The sequence below is a fragment of the Stegostoma tigrinum genome, chromosome 7, assembly GCF_030684315.1.
Source record: "Stegostoma tigrinum isolate sSteTig4 chromosome 7, sSteTig4.hap1, whole genome shotgun sequence".
NCBI classification, from domain to species: domain Eukaryota; kingdom Metazoa; phylum Chordata; class Chondrichthyes; order Orectolobiformes; family Stegostomatidae; genus Stegostoma; species Stegostoma tigrinum.
Genome location: NC_081360.1, coordinates 47,274,100 through 47,295,190, shown reverse-complemented (window position 1 = coordinate 47,295,190; position 21,091 = coordinate 47,274,100). Strand labels below are relative to the sequence as shown.

The window sequence follows — 21,091 nt, the reverse complement described above, 5'->3', positions numbered from 1 at the left end:
GTATAATCTTCTCTACTTGTTTGTTGTTGAATCACTACTTCAAATTAAGATGGTTCTCTTGTAGATCTACTTTCATTTCTAGCAGGATATCTACTCTAGTTGTGATATAATATGGAGATGTAGAGCTACATGCACTATTCAAAATAAGACTTGCCATCAGTAAAAGAGACAAACTCCATACTTTAGACTTTCTTTCCGATTACCAAAATTCCAATTTAAAATAAAGCATCAATTTGTACATTTAAGACAATAATAAGCTTTTGAAGTTTGTATTATATTTCCAAAATGATTTCAATTTGCCCTTCTGGTCTAAATAATCGATTCTGAATAATACTCCCAGCTAAACTATAATACGTGCGCTTTACAGATTATGCCATTCTCCACGGCACCGCCACCCCACCCCCCCCGCCCCCAAACGAGTGATAGCGAGCTCCGACTAGCTTACCTCTATTATCTTTTATGATTCCCTATTGCAGGAATATTAGTTCAATACACTGTACTAAAATAGTATGCAGTACCACAAAGTTCCCTAAAATTGGAATATGCAAATTGTTATGTCTTTACCTAATTTACACTATCACTCAAGACACCTTAATTAGATTGTTCAGAGATAATAGGAGCTGCCTATGCTGGAGTCTGAAATAACAAGGTGTGAAGCTGGAGGAATACAGCAGACCAAGCAGCATCAGAGGAGCAAGGAAGCTTATGTTTTGGGTCTGGACGTTTCTTCAGAAACAGGGGAGTGGCAGGGGGCTCTGAAATAAATAGGGAGGGGGGTGCGGTGATAGAAGGTGGATGGTGGAGCAGATAGGTGGGAGAGAAGATGGACAGGACAAGGAGGCAGGGATGAAGCTAGTAAAGGTGAGTGTAGGTAGGAGGTGGGGATGGGGGTTGGTCAGTGAGGTGTGAGGAGTGGATAGGTGGGGGAGAGAAGATGGACAGGTCAAGGAGGCAAGGATGAAAGGGGGAGACCCCTCCCCTACTATTTATTTCAGAGCCCCCTTCCCCTGCCCCATTTCTGAAGGAGGGTCCAGGCCCGAAATGTCAGCTTTTCTGCTCCTCTGATGCTGCCTAGCCTGCTGTGTTCCTCCAGCTCCACACCTTTAATTAGATTGTTACCTTTTGTAATGCATGTTTAAAAACTTTTCTGCCTACATTCCCAAACAAAATAGCTCTCAACAAGTCTTCCACATTGAAGCTTTCAAAAAACAAAAAAAAAAGGGGGGGGGGGGGAAATGGGGAAGAAATATTTTTGAATCCTTACCCTTTCCTCTGGAGTGGCACCATCTTCAGCACACTGGGGCTCTGCTTGTATGTCCCTAAGAGCTGGAAGACATTTTGTGTTGGTCGGCTCTCGGTTTAAAGTTGTATAGCCTATGTGTTCATAGATTGGGTTAATCGTCATCTTGGCAATGTATTCTGCAGCCTTAGTCTCAATGTATAATGTAATTAATCCGTCTGTTACCAGGTCATGGATCGACTCAAACCGTTTTTCTCCAACAAAGTGTTTCCCATCATAATACAGACGAAAATTTCTGGTCTGAGTTCCAAACCTGTCTCAATTGAGAACAGAAATTAGAAGAAAGTGAACAAAGCGCAATTTCTTTATGTTCCAAACTTCAAGCTTTCAAAGCATTCATTGTGCACTGTACCATAGTAGCAATATAAAACTACAGTACACAGATGGCTAGGGAATTTTAAGGAAAATGGAAGCTGATCGCCAGACCTCTGTTTGCCCTTAGTAAACTACAGCTGCAGTAAATGTTTGTTTGTCTTCAAGCCTTTGAAACACTAAGCTATAGCTGTGAAGAACTTCAAAAATACTGAGAATATATGAGAATTTTAGGATTTATATTACTGTATGTCAGTTTCTGGTACGGTTTTGCCTTGTAAATAGTGTCCTCCATGAACGCATCAAATTATTGAGGTTGAGATAATAGGAACTGCAGATGCTGGAGAATCTGAGATAACAAGGTGTGAGCTAGGTGAACACAGCAGGCCAAGCAAGCCTTCCTGCTCCTCTGATGCTGCTTGGCCTGGTATGTTCATCCAGCTCCACACCTTGTTATCTCAGATAAGTGTAGAGACTGCAGAGAAAAGTGAGCAAACTAATTACAGCACCTTGGTACGGAGAACCAGATAACCATTTTAGAAGGGGGATGAAATAGGAGCACAACTGAGGGGGGACAGTTTAGGTACATGGATAGATACTGTCCCCTTCAGTCATGAGCAAGAGTCCTGACGACTATGTTGCCTGCCCAGTGCCAGGTTCAAGGTTCTTCCTTCAGGGCTGAAAATGAACAGGGAGAGGGAGGGGAACAGTACAGTAGGTATAGTCCGCATTGGTAGGACTAGAATGAAGGTTTTTCTGAAAGATTTTAAAACTGAGAACAGCTAACTTAAAAAGCAGAATTTCCAAAAGATACACAATCTCTGAATAACGCATGAACCACAGGCAAACTCAAATAGGTAAAGTCAAAAAGTTAAATGTGTGGCTCAAAGATTGGTTTGGGTGGAACTGATTTCAGTTTGTGCTACACTGGCACCAGTTGTAGAAGTGAGCCGCTGTGCTGGGCTTCACATGAACCACGCCGGGGTCTGTGAACTATTAAACTGAATAACTTCCTTTGTAGAGGGGGCTAAGTCAGAACTCGGATGACATCACATTGTAGTCCAACAGGTTTAGCTGAAATCACAAGCTTTCAGAGAGTAGCCCCTTTGTCAGGTGAAGTGAGAGAGAGAAGCACACAGATGTAGAATTTATAGACAGAGATCAAAAGATCATACAAATGGCGTGAAACGGAATGTCCAATAATGAATCTCTGCTGGTTATCAAAAGTGTCAGACTGTGAGAAAAAAGATTTGGCAGCTACATAAGAAGCAAGGGCTGACCTGTAATCCGTTTAAATGAGGCAGCGAGATAATTACAAAAGATTGGAAATAAGGTGGTGCTGGAGAAAAATCAAACAATTGGAATAACATGGTGGGTGCAAGTCGCATGCCGAGGGTCTAATCAAAGTAATAAGTAATCCAAAACTGTACAAACATTTGAAAGCTTGAGTACAGATGATGACAATCGACGATTAATACTTGTACAAATTACACTATTTGATTTCAAATGATGCACCGAAACATTTGGAGTACCACAGAACATAGTAATCAATGTCAATATTTTCCGGTAGGGCTAGCAGCAGAATAGAACTATCACCAGATTACATGGAAACCGAAAGAACTGCGGGTGCTGTAAATCAAGACCAAAACAAAGTTGCTAGAAAAGCTCATCAGGCCTGGCAGCATCTGTGAAAGAGAAAACAACGTTAACGTTTCAGGTCCAGCAACGCTTCCTCAGAACTAAGGAACGGTCACCAGACCCGAAATGTTAACTCTGCTTTCCCCTTCACAGATGCTGCCAAACCTGATGGAGCTTTTCCAGCAACTTTGTTTTTGTTCTGGATTAAACGGAATTGATTTTGAACAAATCTAGCAACTCAAACTGGGCATCCATCAAGAGGTTGGGGTTTTCAGCTGTGGAAACAGGCCCTTCGGCCCAACAAGTCCACGCTGACCCTTATAGCATCCCACCCAGACCCATCCCCCTATAACCACCTAATCTACACATCCCTGAACACTACAGGCAATTTAGTAACCTAGCCTACACCTCTTTGGACTGTGGGAGAAAATCAGAGCACCCAGAGGAAACCCACGCAGACACGGGAAGAATGTGTAAACTCCATATAGACAGTCGCCCGGGGTGGAATCAAACCAGATTCCTGGCGCGGTGTGGCAGCAGTGCTAACCACGGTGCCACCGTGCACAATTTGTAAGCCATAAGTGTACATAGAACATAACAGCACAGTACAGGCCCTTCGGCCCTTGATGTTGTGCCCAACTGTCATACCGATCTCAAGCCCATCTAATCTACACTATTCCATGTACGTCCATATGCTTGTCCAATGACGACTTAAATGTACCTACAGTTGGCGAATCTACTACCGGTGCAGGGAAAGCGTCCCATTCCCTTACTACTCTGAGTAAAGAAACTACCTCTGACATCTGTCCTATATCTTTCACCCCTCAATTTCAAGCTATGCGCCCTCGTGCTCGCCATCACCATCCTAGGAAAAAGGCTCTCCCTATCCACCCTATCTAACCCTCTGATTATTTTATATGTTTCAATTAAGTCACCTCTCAACCTTCTTCTCTCTAACGAAAACAGCTTCAAGTCCCTCAGCCTTTCCTCGTAAGGCCTTCCCTCCATACCAGGCAACATCTTAGTAAATCTCCTCTGCACCCTTTCCAAAGCTTCCACATCCTTCTTATAATGCGGTGACCAGAACTGTACACAATACTCCAAGTGCGGCAAAGAGTAAAAACATTATGTATCAAGACTCAGATTCTTGCTGAGCTATGGAGAATCCTGGAACCAGATATGGACGTCCTACCCCCACTTCCAACATATTTCAATACCCCATTAAGGGAAAGGGAGAGGGCATGACCCTTCTTGCTTTCAGCTCAGATCCAGAGTCAGTGCACAGACTCATGAGCATCTGCAACCAGTTAGAACTGGACTTAGGAGCCAAGGTAAATCAAGGAAGGAGTGAGTGAGGCCTGGTCCTTTGGAGCTGGGCCGACCGATCCTTTACCTCCTTCACCAGGCCAGATAACCTGAAGGCCCCGAGTATTTGGTGTGGACAGGCTGGGGCATGCCCCAAAACATGGGAGGACTGCATCCCGGGATGAGACAGAAACTGGGCAGATGGGAGCACTGTTCCTCCTCCATTGTGGGTACAAACCTGGTCATCATGTGTGAGGTATTCTTGCTGTTGTTATAGGTGACCCAAGTCTATTCGCTAAGCCTGCGTTGCTGCAGTCACTCCAGCCATCTTCTGTTTCATTTGGTAGTCAAAGATGGACTAGGTCCAAAGGGACACCAAGTATAGAACATTGGACAAAGTGGGGTGAAGTGGGTACAATGCCACCCTCATCTTGATGGCCATCTTGGTGCATGGCTGCATTAAGCGCTGCGTTAACTCTCGCTACGCAAACACCAAATTTCACTGTTTACTGAGGTTCCACTTGGCCCCAATGTTGTGAAGGATGATATGTTCTGATTGCCACTGAATGCTCCAACTAGTTGGAGCATCCCATATCACCGATCTCTTGTGGAGAAATTTGCGATACCCTTGACCACAAGTCTAGCAGGCAACACATAGAATCCCTAAGACCCTTTGGGAAAAGGGGAGGGTTGATCACCTCGGGTGGTTCCTGTGCAGATTACCAGAGAGATTTGGCAAAGCAAAAACCAAAAGAACAATGGATACTGTAAATCAGGAACAAAAGAGAAGTTGCTGGAAAAACTCAGCAGGTCTGGCAGCATCTGTGAAAAAAAGAGTTACTGTTTCCAGTCCGGTGATCCTTCCTCGTACTTCAGCGGAAGGATCAGCGGACCCGAAAGATTAACTCTGATTTTTTTTTCCTTCACAGATGCTGCTAGACCTGCTGAGTTTTTCCAGCAACTTCTGTCATTTGACAAAATTCTCATCACCAGAACTTTCCAGCAAGCACCAAGACACTGCTTGTCAGTTGGGGAGAAGGGCACTACGTTTGAAATCCTACATGAATGCCTGGATTCTCTGCACCACTGCACACTGCCCTTGAAGTGGTTGCAGGTGAATGAGACTGTTACACATCTTCCTGAACGTGCCGACGCAAAGTAAGTCGGGAGACAGATGCAGTGGTTTTTGTTAATGTTCATCCTGAGAGCAGCTCTGTGATGCAGGACTCCATGCTCTACAGTCTGTTCTCTGGCATGCACACAGAGACAAACATCACCACTTACTTGGTGAATGATGCTCTTTGGCCTGGCAAAAACTTGCTGGTCTTCCAGTTGAAAGAGTTGATCCCAACTTGGACTGGCACATTCCAAGGTCCAAGGCTATGTGCTGAGGGGCACACTAAAGCCAAGGTAACTGCCGCCAAGTGCAGTGGGGAAAAACCACCATGTAAGGTCTTTCTTAGAAAGTAAAATGGAGGTACATAAAGTTATCGGTCCTTCCTGATGACTCGGATGCATGTAAATACTTCCTAATATATGTAGCATAATTAAGAAATGCCTTTGGATTAGTTGCATCTAATCGACAAAGTTAAACCCCAATGTTTGATTTCTTCTCTCTGTGGAAAAAATGTTTGAACTAAACCGCTTTAATACCTGTATATGTCCATAAAGATTTCCTTAATGAATAGAATATATTTTTGCAAAACAAAAATTCCTGAACTCAGTTGAATGCAAACAGACAGCACTCTCTGTAGGAACAGCTTTAACCCTCCATGTGGGAGTATTTGTTTTTAAAAAATCTGTAAACCTGAATGTTCTGGAAGGGAGCAGGTCTTTAGAACTGTTAAACTAAGAAATTATTTAAATCACCAGGCCTGTAAAAAACTGCAAAATAAGCTTACCCATTTCAGCAAAAGGTTATCAAAATAATGATCAGCAACTAATAGCTGCTTGCTGTCATCACCCTTAGGGCTATCATTATACCCATATTAATGCTTGGCTGCTTTCCACAACCTTTCATTGTCACAACAGAATGACTGATCTTCACAGTTTGACAGTTTGAAATAATCTTTAGAGGATTATCCCTCCTTGATGTGGGATTACAAATAGAAGTCTTTCATATATGGGATTAATGGCTTGAAGGGACTTAAGTTTTGAATGGGCTTTTAATGATTGAGCGCAGCTTTTAATATAATGAAGGCTATAGCAAACATTTAGCAATTCATTTCATTTTATCTTAACATGACTCAAGAACAGTGCTGATGGCAGATACTGGGTGAATTGCCTTGGAAAATACATTTGGTGGGTACCTTGTCATGGTCTGGCATGGGGGCTATAAGGAGCCCCAAAAGGTGATGGGGGCATGGGTTATGGGAGTCAGTACATTGTGAAGAATGTAAGGTATGCAGGGAACCAAGAGATGCTGAAATATAAGTATATGGGTCAAAGTTACACAGAATCAAGGTGAACCCATTAAACACAATCGTCCTCAACACTTGGAAGCCCTTGGGGATGCCTCCCATCTGCATCAGAGGGAGGCCAGCCTTGAATTCGTCTCGTACTTGCCTAGCCCAGCCCCACTATGGAATGAAGACCCCAACTTTCAGGAAGGTTTCTCTTGCAGCTAGCTGTGAAATGTATTAACTTGAGCCATCCATTGCGGAGACAAAAAACCTAAGCCCAAGAATTCAGCTGAAATGTTTAAGTGATGTTGAAATGCAAGGGGTGTGGTGGAAGCAGAAAAGTGATAACATAAAACACAAATGAAAATGTTAAAGACTTTAGCTTTGTTACAATGAGAAGTTTCCTACCCAAAGTAGTTTTATCCTCACAATGTTTCAAAAGTACGCAGTTATGCTGCACTGCAGAATTTTTTTTGAAACAAAAGGCGCATGACATTTAGGTTCAACAACTTTTCAAGAGTGAATAGGCAGCCACCCCCTCATATCCATTTGTAGAATTAAAAACAACTGTCACTTTAATTGCAGTGTAAATAAATGACTGAAACACTGGTTTTATAGACAGTGAATATTAGACAACATGACATGCTGCCAACTGAAGACACATTTTAACCTAGTGAACAGATTATGTATGTCTAAAAATGTATAAAGAATGCCTTTTACTAAGTATTAGATCTTTTATCAATGCTATCTGTTCGATGAAATAATTGAATTATAAACTTTTAACCAATTAAAGGAAATAGATAGACACCATTATGATTTAAAAAGCATCTGCTCATACAATTTCTATAAAAATAGTTGAATATTTGTGAACTTTGAATGGAACATTTATTGTTGATGTTGGTTAAAATATTGATTGTACTCTTAATAAATTACTTTAATAAAGTTTTGTTTAAAAAATAACTTCATTCTTGTCAAGGTGAAGAACATTATCACTGCAGAATGAAAATTTTTTTCTCAGTTTAGGTATTAGAGTTTTAACTCAAAACCTATGCAATTATAAAGTTAAAAACAAGTCCTTGGAGTATGTCATATTCCTCCAGACCCAGATACACCAGATGTGATGGGAATCTCTTCATACTGACTTTATACCCATTGTTACCGGAGTTCAGTTTGGAGGCAAAACATTTATTCAAATAACCAGAAAATAAATCTAAATGGGAACACAATTTCAATACACCTCATTCATCGATCTTCATTACAGGCACACACTAGCAAAGGTCCCCTTTTTTATGTTTTGCTGCCTTGGGAACGATTTCCCTTTAAGCTGATGCTCTGATCAGAATTTAAATGTGATTTATAAAAATGTTTTGTTAATTTTACAATCCATAAGATCTTCATGTAAAAACCTTGTTTTTTTAATTTTTGTTTTAAAATAATGGGGACTGAAATGACAAACTGCTGTTCCTAAAAGAATTTGGAAAAATGACTACAGTTTTGAAAAGCAAGTGACCTGACACCCATGTAAACAGCTACTTGAACAAGCAGCAATTGCAAAATCACAGATGATCTGGGAGCCAGGGTTGTACAGATGCAACTGTTGCTCTCAACAGGAAGTTGATTGACTGCTTGCTAATCCATAAACCAATGACAGAGACCTTTGAGTCTGTGAACAACTGTGTGATTGATTCTCAAGTAACTGACAGAGAGAGAGAGAGAGAGAGAGAGAGACACACAACCAGACAGACAGCCAAAAAGGAGGATTGGGGACCGCTTTGCAGAACACCGCTGCTCGGTTCACAATAAACAACTGCACCTCCCAGTCACAAACCATTTCCACTCCCCCTCCCATTCTTTAGATGACATGTCCATCATGGGCCTCCTGCAGTGCCACAATGATGCCACCCGAAGGTTGCAGGAACAGCAACTCATATTCCGCTTGGGAACCCTGCAGCCCAATGGTATCAATGTGGACTTCACCAGCTTCAAAATATCGCCTTCCCCCACCACATCCCAAAACCAGCCCAGTTCGTCCCCTCCCCCCACTGCACCACACAACCAGCCCAGCTCTTCCCCTCCACCCACTGCATCCCAAAACCAGTCCAACCTGTCTCTGCCTCCCTAACCTGTTCTTCCTCTCACCCATCCCTTCCTCCCACCCCAAGCCGCACCTCCATCTCCTACCTACTAACCTCATCCCACCTCCTTGACCTGTCCGTCTTCCCTGGACTGACCTATCCCCTCCCTACCTCCCCACCTATACTCTCCTCTCCATCTATCTTCTTTTCTCTCCATCTTCAGTCTGCCTCCCCCTCTCTCCCTAATTATTCCAGTTCCCTCTCCCCATCCCCCTCTCTGATGAAGGGTCTAGGCCCAAAACGTCAGCTTTTGTGCTCCTGAGATGCTGCTGGGCCTGCTGTGTTCATCCAGCCTCACATTTTATTATCTTGGATTCTCCAGCATCTGCAGTTCCCATTATCACAGCCAAAAAGTGTTCAGCTTCCCTCCATCTCAGGAGCAGTCTCCACCTTCTCTGCAGTCAAAACTCACCGTAAACCTGAAGAGAAAAGTTTAATGTTTTCTGCTACAGTTGATACGCATAGTCACTTTTAACTGATAAAATAGCTTTTATTTTTCAGTTGCAGTAGTGCCTTGTATCTCTCACCAACCAGTGGAAGAAACTGAAGAAAGACAATTGGAGCAATATGCTGGCCAGCAAAAAAGTCATAAGGATCATTTTAATAATAATATCTGGGACAAAGACTACTGAATTGTCTTTCCTGTTTTTCCCCCTCTGTCCATAACCCAGTTATCCTGTCTGTGTGAAAGGGGAATGTTTATAAGGGCATTACAGTTTCAATTAGTTGTATTTTACACCAATAGTTTAGAAGTGTTAACCTGTGGCTACAGGCATTACTTACAATAAATAGCAATTCTTGTTCAGGATCAGAATGTCAGGTAAACTGGGGAGCTGTGCATGGTTGAAAAAAATCTTTAACTTTTGTGACGAGTCTGGCAATAACGGAGCTGAATTTGCAGCATATTGCCCTCATGAGTCACCATATCTCAAAAAGAAATTACTCCAGTCTGGAAACATTTAGTGAACTATTTTTACTCTTTATCAAGTACCCACATGTTGAAACATTATTAAAACAATAATGGCGACAAATTAATTTAATGACAATGATTATCTGATGTAATGATCGAGAGACAAGACGAAGCTTGTAGTTTGAGATTTTCGTTTTCAAAATTGGCAAGATCAAAAAGATTGTTCCAATCCAGCCAAAAACTAAAGTGATAACAGTAGAAAAGACAGATAATTGTTAGAAAAGTGACAGAATAAAACAAAAAATATGACCAAACTTAATATAGTGGAACTAAAATCTGCAAGATAATAAATATAAAATATTGACAATATAGAACATGGAGGCAATTTAGATGAAAAAAAAGTCTCACATATCGTGGCTACACAACTGTATTTGCGTGGCCCTTTTTCATGCGAGATGGGCTTTGAAAACACCTCACGGCCCTGACAACACCATAGATTTGCTGCATCATTTCTAAAAAAGTTATAATAAATTTCTCAAAAGCACCACTTCTACAATACAGGATGACAGCACACTGCTTGTGTTTTTCTTCATTTTATTAGCATTTGAGACCAGATACACCATACCTCATTCATCCAGATGTAATCTGGTTAGTTTTATCCATCCACCGTTATTAATTGTGGAAGTCTAGTTCAATGGCAGCAACCACTTCAGAGTTGGCAGCTGATGAGTTAAAGCCCCATTTCAGACTGCTACACAGTCAGTCAATCAGGCCCTAAAGTTCTAGCCTCTTTGTGGGTCATATTGGTCATACTCATGTGAGATGAGAGTAGTGTACTTATTCCATCCCCACTGGAACGATAATGCTGCTGATTCCTGATAAGGGGTTCCAAACTAATCTTAAGAACTGTCCACAAAACAACTCAAAACAACTCTCAGAAGCTACAACCAGATGTGCACTGTTGTTGTACACTTTTACATTATAAGAACTACAGCAGTTCATGAAGGCAGCTCTCCACCGCCTTTTTCTGGGTAATTAGGGATGAACAATAAAGGCTAGCCTAGCCAACAACATGCATATTCCATTACCAAATAATGAAATAAAAATTAATGCAGAAGAAGCATACTGACTCATGAACTACTAGGCATAAAAGAGGAAGAAGGTGGCAGTAGCTATTAATTGTAAATCCTAATATGACTAAAAAAAGTAAACGTGTCTTATTTAAGTACATATGGCTTTGACCACAAAAATGGATTGCTGCGGATTTAAGTAACTTTGCATTGAATGGCAAAATAAAAAGATTCTGATTATCAGTTTTTAATCATATCACAGCAGCGAAAGTATTTGAGGGATACATACCATAAATGCTATAACATGCAATTTAGCTCATACTTTGACATAACATTCTCAACAACAAAAAAAAACACAGATTTTGCTTCATTTAGTAACATGCTCGTCAGCACCTCACACTATTTAGGTTATCGTAACCTATGGGGGAAAGGTGTCAATTTTCTAAATAATTGGTTTGTGATACAAATGGTCTAGGTTCAGTTCTGCACCAGCTGAGGTTACAATGAAAGACTCTCCTTCTCAATCTCTCCTGTAAGCGTACCATGGTGACCCTCAGCTTAAACCATGACCATCACCAGCCATTTTTAGTCCTATAGTTTGGTAGGACAATGACAACTTTACCTTTTTAACCATTTTTTTTCTAGCAGTATTTTAAAACTACATTCTATAGAATACGTTTTAATAAGGAAAAAAACCAAGCAAATATTACGCACTTCTGTTTCAATTTTTAAAAAAATACTTATTGAACCAACAGTTTCACTGCTCTTGCTATTTCAAACCCCAAAACTAATCATATTTGCATGCTTCCACAACAAATGTTGAATATATATGGTTTAATGTGATTTTCCCCCGTAGAAATTGAGATTCAAGTCTCACCGATTTAACTATTTAAACCATCCTAAACTTTGTACAAAATTACCGAGGTTTCTCTTATTCTCCATTCTTTAGCTGTTTGTTTTGAACTCCATCCAGCTAACAGTGACTGTAGTATCTATTGGAACAAAGCTGCTGTATTACTTATGTCGTGGAGTGATATTTAAAGTTATGTTCACATTACCTTCTTGGAATCTGTTACAGGATTAACAATCACCAGTCCACAATTCTCTTTAAATTACATTCAGTCACAAACCTGATTCTAGCCATTCGCTTCTTTGTTATGAAGCATGACATTCAAGGAACTCTTGGGCCACAATAGCAGTGCCCCTACCTCTGAGCCAGGAAGCCTGGATTCATGTCCTATCTGCTCCAGAGGTATGTAATAGCACCTCTAAACAGGTTGATTAGAAAATATCCTGGATCATAGTATTGATGTTAAGGCTTTGGTGGAAAATTAAATTCTGCTCAGTCAGGCCTCTCAACTCTCATTAAAATATTAGGTTATCAACATGCACACATTTCTAACCAAAATATTTCTTTCCTTCCCTCCTTGAGTCTCTCCAATGAAACAGTGCACTCATTGCCAGTGATTTTAATTTCCAGCTCAACTGATCTTGCCCTCTTTAATTTGGTATCCTCCTCTAACTGGCTGCATAAAATGCTCCCATCCTAACTATGTTAATAATCTCCCCATCAACCTCACCATCTCACATAGCCTAATCAATTATCTCAATCACAGAAAAGACCACCTCTAATCACTTTGTTTTACCCCATCTTACCCACTTTCCCTAATCATTTCTGACCACACTATAATCTGTGTCCACCTTTGGAATAAACTCTGTCTTGGGGATCTTTCTCCACCCTAGTGTTCTCCAAAATCCATCTCCGCATGTGCACAACATAGTATGGAAACAGAATCTTTCTTTCATTGTACACGATACTAAGCTGTCAAGTACTTCAAACAACAAATACTACGCAAATTGAGCGGAAAAGGGCTGAACAGAATAGGGGTCCGGGTTGAATAGTTGAGAAATTTATTTAATGTGTGAACTTCAAGTCAAGCAATTAAGGCAGATGACAAATAATTGCACTACACTAAATTTTACAAGCATGGCATCAGAGGGATATAGATGTATGCATGGAGATAGCTGAAACTTCCAATATACCTCGGATGTATGGAAGACAAGGATCTTAAGCTGAATAGGCAAAGGAATGCAGCTCAAACGTCAGAAAAGGATTGTCAGAAATCACATGACACCAGATTATAGTTCAACAGGTTTACTTGAAAACACAAGCTTTCTGAGCCTCAGTCCTTCACCTGAATAACGGTTGCAGCTCTTGAAGCTTGTGTTTTCAAATAAACTTGCTGGATGGACCTTTCATTCTTTCCCATTTCTGTTTCACAGGAAATCTTAATTAATGTTCCAAAACTGCAGCATATCATAATCGTTGATGATAAACCGACAGCATGGTCTGAATATCCCCGTGGCATCATGGTTCACAACATGGCAGCAGTGGAAGCACTGGGGGCAAAACCAGAAAATTATGTGTAATCTACTTTCTTATTTCTTCATTTTTATTTGTGGACTTTGTGTTTATGTATCTAAATGCAGAGTAACACTGCTTATAAAGCTTTTTTTTAATCTATCTAATACAAAAGCAAAAATGCTGGAAATAAGCAGAGATCTGTCAGCTTCTGAAAAAGTAATGTTTGACATTTTATGATTGAATCTCTTAACATCCTTAAGGTTTTGAATACATTTCTAACTGAAATATTAAGGTTTTGATTTTAGACTTATGCCTGCTGTATATTTTCTCTATTTTCTTTATTTTAGATTTAACAGCATTTCTGAACTTGTTTGTTAATGCAATATATTGGCAGTTGGTAAACAGGATGAAATATTCAGACTTGCTATACATAATTTCATTAGGAAGGAGCATTGGGATATCTCAATGATGAGGGCAACTATGAGGAGGAATAGGATTTGTTTCTTTGCTGGCATTCCTAATTAGATGCATGGTCAAAGAATTTTCAATGTGTATTAATTACAGGAATAAAGTTCTGAGTGACACTGGTTAACTAATGCTGGCTTCAATTAAATTGAAAGTTTTGTGGTAACAATGGAAGTGGGTTCAGATTGCATAATGGTTTCCAAACCTATTGCGTTGATGCTGACAGACACAAGGATCTGTGTTTTCTCGCCTCTCTTGAGTTGGGTGCTGGTGAAAGATCTTAGAATCAGATCGAGCCCACTATTTTCAAAGCGTCTGCTGCATTATGAGAAAAGAATGCAGATGCATGCCTACATGCAGCATTCTTGCCCTGACAAGTTCTATTGTGGGTGGAAGCATTTAAAATCGTCCTGTAATTTTGATTAAGTCAAGCCTGTTTTGTTAGGAGAAGTGCTTTACAATATGTGAAAAAGTCATGAACCATAAGGAAACCTTTGTCTCAGGACAGGAATCAAGCAAAAGTAGATATTCAGCATTCCCTTTGAAAAACATCGCTCTTACCTTCTCAAAGTTGTCAAAAACAAGCAATGGAAGACAGGTAGAGAAAACTATAGTATGTTCTTGATACCTGTGTGTTTGGACAATATTGGAAAACTTCCGAGAAAGATCAGATAATGCTACTCTTAGAGCACAGCCAAGTATTTTTCTTGTTATCATCTGGCAACTGTATCAGCTTAAGCAGTTTGATTAGCTGGTCAGATATCAGTTTCTTCCCAGATGATGTCTACATGAATTCTTAGCTGAGCTATAAGAATAACTAATGAATTCAGCTCAGCAGAATTCTGTTTTTGCTGCTCCAAGGAGACTATTTTGTATGTTTTTAAGCATGTAGAACCTGGTCAGTCGTCTTGAAGCTTTTTTTCAACAAGATTAAGAGGTGGGAATTGAATTGAAGGTTTCCTCAACAAGGCTTTCGTTACTTGTGATCGATTGCCTTATTTATTTGCTCATAAAACTGTCAATGTTTTTCAAAGGTATTTCAGATTGGCTGAGTTTTTCTCATGAGCTTTTCAAACTATTGGTAGTGTTATTATGTGGTTAATTGGCTTTGTTCTTCACGCACAGTGGATGATTGAGAATGGATAGGGCATAGGAGATTAGAGATATCAAGGGGTCAGGTGGGGGCCTTGGTGAGGGCCTGAGCGTTCAAAGTCATAAATGCCAAGTGGGCTGACGTTCCACTGGGAATAAAGGTAGGATTTCTGGCTTCACTACCCCCGGCATGCGCACAACACATGCATGAGCACCCTCCATTGCCATCCCAGGCCTACCTCGAGAAGCTGATGGTTTATTTTCCTGAAGGTACAGCAGGAAGGTTTCTGCTGAATGGAGACAGATCTCAGGATATTCCTGACTTGGCATACTCCTCATCTTTTGAAAATCTGAGCCAGCAAGTTTTTAACAAAGTGTTTGGTTTGCCTAGATTTGAATACCCCTGGTCCAAAAATGAAGATGGCTGGTTTAACACATTTGCTATACATTGGGCAGCTGATTTGTTTTACAAAACAAATCATGAGAAATACTGACTATCAATTTGTAGTTTCTGCGAGAATATTTTTCTTGTCAGTGGGAAGCTGTAGTAAGAATGACAAGTTTTGCTTATTTGACTGTGTGCCATGGTACAGTCTACTAGCTTTTTCATTACAGCTATAGTACTGAAAAGTGAAACGTCTGTCTTAAATCACTTCTCAGCAGAAGAAAACTGAATGTTGCACTTCTTTATTTTCACTAAATGTCAATATGTATTTCAGAAGAAGAACCTGAATGAATTACTTTTTTTATTTTGTCCCTTTTGCTTTATAAATCAAATTCCCATGCCTTGTTTTCCTTCTGGTGTATCCACTGCTGCCTCAAGGGCATGTGAATAAAGGGCAATTCCATTTAGTGGAGACCTAGCACATCTGGAGTTAATTACAATTACTAGTTAGATTGTGGGGCTTTGTGCTTAAAAGTTTTAGAAAGCTACAGTCCTTTAAAATAATGTGCACAGAATTGTTGTAAATTTTATGCAACAGTTTAGCCTGGTAATGTCTGTAGAAAACAACTATGGTTGTGGAACAGCAATAAATTCAATGGATATGGCTTGATTCTGGCTACTGTTATATTTTGTTGCTCTATCTTTCACTTTAAGTCAATAATATTTTTGCTACATTTGTTTCAGCCCTTTATCTTAAAGCAGTTGAGGTTTCTTTATTAAATGGTACAGATGAAACAAAGTGACACCTTACTTGTAAACAGTGATGGCTTTTTATTTCTTTTGGGCACTGATTTCTCAGGTGCGTGCTTCCTATTTGAAACAAGCCACTGCAATCTTGATCCATGATAATAAATTGTGGAACCTCCCAGTCGCAAACCATTTTAACTCCCTCCTCCATTCCTTAGAGCAACCGCAGGAAGTGCTACACTTAGCCCCACACCACCTCCCTCACCCTCCAGGCCCCAAGATGACTTTCCACATCAAGCAGATGTTCACCTGCACATCTGCCAGTGTCGTACGTCGCATCCCCTGTAGCCGTTGTGGCTACCTCTACATTGGGGAACCCAAGCGGAGGCTTGGGGACTGCTTTGCTGAACACCTACGTTCAGTTTACAATAAACAACTGCACCTCCCAGTCGAGAACCATTTTAACTCCCCTCTCCCATTTCTTAGATGACATGTCCATCCAGGGCCTCCTGCCATGCCATAATGATGCCATCTGTAGGTTGCAGGAACAGCAACCGATATTCCGCTTGGGAACCCTGCAGCCCAATGGTATCAATGTGGATTTCACCAGCTTCAAAATCTCCCCTCCCCCCACTGCATCCCAAAACCAGCCCAGCTCGTCCCTGCCTCCCTAACTTGTTCTTTCTCTCACCTATCCCCCCCTCCTACCTCAAGCTGCACCTCCATTTCCTACCTACTAACCTCATCCCACCCTCTTGACCTGTCCGTGGTCCCCGGACTGACCTATCCTCTCCCTACCTCCCCACCTATACCCTCCTGTCCACTATCTTCTCCCCGATCTGCCTCCCCCTCTTTCCTTATTTATTTCAGAATCTTCTCCCCGTCCCCCTTTTTCTGATGAAGGGTCTAGGCCCGAAACATCAGCTTTTGTGCTCCTAGGATGCTGCTTGGCTGGCTGTGTTCATCCGACTCTACACTTTGTTATCTCGAATTCTTCAGCATCTGCAGTTCCCATTATCTCTGATCGCATTCTCGATCCATTCCTTGGAGACCACAGATTCACAGATTTGAGTTGACATTCTCGCTCAGGACAGAATGATCGAGGTTTCTTTTTGACTTTTTTTTTGAATGCACTTTGGTAGGAGTAACCGGAAGGCAAAGTACAGGGCTAATGGTAAGATTCTTAGCAGTGTAGATGAGCAGAGAGATCTCGGTGTCCATGTACACACATCCTTGAAAGTTGCCACCCAGGTTGACAGGGCTGTTAAGAAGGCATTACGGTGTTTTAGCTTTTATTAATAGAGGGATCGAGTTCCGGAACCAAGAGGTTATGGTGAAGCTGTACAAAACTCTGGTGCGGCCGCACTTGGAGTATTGTGTACAGTTCTGGTCACTGCATTATAAGAAGGATGTGGAAGCTTTGGAAAGGGTGCAGAGGAGATTTACTAGGATGTTGCCTGGTATGGAGGGAAGGTCTTAAGAGGAAAGGCTGAGGGACTGGAGGCTGTTTTCGTTAGAGAGAAGAAGGTTGAGGGTGACTTAATTGATACATATAAAATAATCAGAGGGTTAGATAGGGTGGATAGGGAGAGCCTTTCTCCTAGGATGGTGACGGCGAGCACGAGGGGGCATAGCTTTAAATTGAGGGGTGAAAGATATAGGACAGATGTCAGAGGTAGTTTCTTTACTCAGAGTAGTAAGGGAATGGAACGCTTTGCCTGCAACGGTAGTAGATTCGCCAACTTTAGGTACATTTAAGTCGTCATTGGACAAGCATATGGACGCACATGGAGTAGTGTAGGTTAGATGGGCTTGAGATCGGTATGACAGGTCGGCACAACATCGAGGGCCGAAGGGCCTGTACTGTGTTGTAATGTTCTCTGTTCTCTGTGCTGTTCTATAACCTGGTGCTGCGTGATTTCTGATTTTGTCCACCCCAGTCCAACACCTGCGCCTCCACATCAGGAAAGCATTCTGTATATGTATAGAACACCAGTCTGGCGCCATCTAGTGTATTATATGGAGTTCTGATCACTTTGGTAAATGAATCCAGGTACAGATTAAAAATGCAGCTGTACTGGAAGAGATTGAAGAACCTTGGAACTTTTACATTGAAGGTAAGACACTGAAGTAACCTTATTCAAGTATCTAGGGTTTTTAAGGATCTTTGAAAGCTTGACCACATCCAATATCTCGGACAGACAAACTAGAGCCATTGTCCAAGCTTGAAGGAAACAGTTAAATTTCATACTTTTATTTTGATTATTAAGCAGAATACAGCCCGTACATGGAATAGTGTGCCAAAGGATGTAATAAGGAATAACTGTAGTATTTAAGAAAGTTGAAGTGCCTGCTGAAAAATGTAACATGTTCTAATGTGTAACATGTAGCCCTTCTGGGACAGGACATAGAATGCATGGTTTGTGTCAGGAGCCCCTTTGAACTGAATTCTGTGTGAATTGCCCAGGATGATTGAACAATTCCTTGCTCTCTAGGACTCTGTACAAATACAGCTTTGACGTAGTTAATGGATAGTCACCCATGAAAAGGTCACCAGATTAAAACCTAGTATAACTCTTGACTTTGCCACAACAAACGAACAAATGAACGAACGCACGCACAGAGACAGCAGTCTCCCTCAACGATGCAAATTCCTCAGGACTGACATCCCAAACTACATGTCTCAACAGTGATAAACACCAACTACCTTGGTGATGTGTAATGAGGTAGACTTGATTAGCAACCTTAAGATGAAGGAATCCCTAGGGGGCAATGACCATAATATGGTAAATTGCAAGGTGAATTCTAAGAGGTAGAAACTGGAATCAGATGTAACAGTATTAAGGTTGAGTAAGAGAAACTACAAAGGCATGAGGGAGCAACCTAAAAAGGGAAGATGGTGCAGCAGCAATGGTAAGAGTTTCTGAGATTAATTCAGGAAGAACAGCAGAAATTCATCTTTATGATGAAGAAACGTTCTCAGCGGAGGGTGAGGAAACTATAGCTGACAAGATAAGTCAGGATTAGCGTAATAGCATAAAAGCATAAGAAAAAGCAAACATTGTTGTGAAATTTAGTGGGAAGCCAGAGGATTGTGAATCCTTTAAAAACTAGCAGAGGACAACTAGAAAAACAATTCATTTATGGGATTGGACATCACTGGCTGGTCAGCATTTCTTGCCCATCCCTAGCTGCCCTTGGAGTAGAGGGTGGTGAACTGCCTTTTAGAGCCACTGCAGTCCTCCTGCTGTGGTTTGACTCACAATGCTATTAGGGAGGGAATTCCAGGGCTTTGACCAAGCAACAATGAAGGAACGGTGATATATATTTCCAAGTCAGGACGGTGAGTGCCTTGGAGGGGAAACTTGAAGGTGGTGGTGTTCCCATATATCTGCTGTCTTTGTCCTTCTAGGAGGAAGTGGTCGTGGGTTTAGAAGGTGCTGTCTGAGGATCTTTGGTGAATTTCTGCAGTCCATCTTGTAGATAGTACAAACTGCTGCTACTGAGCTATGAAATATGCTTCATCAAGGGGAGGTCATGTCTGACAATCTGCTAGAATTCTTTGAGGAGGTAATGAACAAGTTAAGCAAAGGACATCGAGTGGATGTGATCTACTTGTATTTTCCAGAAGGCCTTTGACAAGATACCACACAGGAGGTTGCTAAATAAGACAAGAATCCATGGCATTAGGGGCAAGGTACAGATGTGGATAGATGATTGGCTGACTGGAAGAAGGCATACAGGGGGTAAAAGGGGTCTTTAAGGATGGCAGCATGTGACAAGCGGAGTTCTGTAGGGTTCAGCGTCAGGACCATAACTACTCACATTATAGATTAACGATCTGGACGAAGGACTGAACAGCACTGTTGCTAAGTTTGCAAATGACAAATATAGGTGAAAGGAGAGATAGTGTTGATGATGATGTGGGAGCTGTCCAAGAAGGACTTGAACAGGCTAAAACAGTGGGTAAACAAGTGACAGATGGAATACAATATGGAAAAAAGTGTGGGGTTATGCACTCTGAAAGAGAGGCATAGACTATCTTCTAAATAGGGAGTGGATTCGGAAATATGAAGCACAAAAAGGTACGTGGGAGTTCTAATTGAGGATTCACTTCAGGTTATTCTGCACTTCAAAGACAGACACAACGTTAGCATTCATTTTGAGAAGGTTAGAATGCAAGACAAAGGATGTACTGTTGCTGCTGTACTTGGAATATCATAAGCAGTTTTGGGCCCCAGATCTGAGGAAAGAGATGTTGGCATTGGACGGGGGTGCGCAAGATTTACGAGAATGATCCCAGTGATGAAGCGCTTGTCATATGAGGAGTTGGAGGACTTTCAATTTGCACTCAGAGTTTAGGAGGATGAGGGGGAATGGAATCTCATTGAAACTTACAGAATACTGAAAAGCCTGATGGATTGGACATGGAGAAAATGTTCCCACTTATTGGAGAGAGTGGGACCAAAGAACACAACCTCAGAGTGAAGGATCGACCTTTTAGAACTGAGAGGAGGAATTCCTTCAGCCAAAGAGTGGTAGATCTGTGGAATTCATTGCCACAGAAAGCTGCAAAAGCCAAGCCAAAATGTATTTATGACAGAGAGAGAAAGCTTCTCTAATAGTAAAGGGATCAAATGTTATGAGGAGCAGACAAGAGAAAAAAGGTTGAGAAACAGATCAGTTGTGATCAAATGGCAAAGTCGATGAGCCGAATGGCCTAATTCTGCATCAGCACCTTATGTTCCTTGCAATTTAATCTAAAGCCCTACTAGTGACACATAGTAAAAATATACTATGTGTTTGCATCTTTAATTAGTAATGAGCCAACACTCTGTTTCTTTAGAAAACTATTACAGTTAGGAAGTCTCCTTGCAAAGTACAAGAATAACTGGAGTTTGACAATAAAAAAAAACAGACTGACTGTACTTGTTCACTTTGAAGGAAATCTGATACATCTGTTCC

The 21,091-nt window shown here is 41.2% G+C and overlaps 1 protein-coding gene across 11 annotated transcripts in view; it reads right to left on the bottom strand.

Moving 5' to 3' along the window:
• chn1 (chimerin 1) overlaps positions 1–21,091 on the bottom strand; it is a 171,758-nt gene that overhangs the window by 101,251 nt on the left and 49,416 nt on the right. For 7 of the 11 annotated variants that reach the window (XM_059647206.1, XM_048535082.2, XM_059647204.1 and 4 more), the window contains one exon: positions 1,265–1,553. The exons of 3 other annotated variants lie outside the window; for them this stretch is intronic. In XM_059647206.1, coding sequence (XP_059503189.1) covers positions 1,265–1,553 — 289 coding nt within the window. Of the gene's footprint in view, positions 1–1,264; positions 1,554–21,091 lie in introns of those variants that run through there. One more of the 11 variants, XM_048535088.2, reaches the window with a different exon arrangement.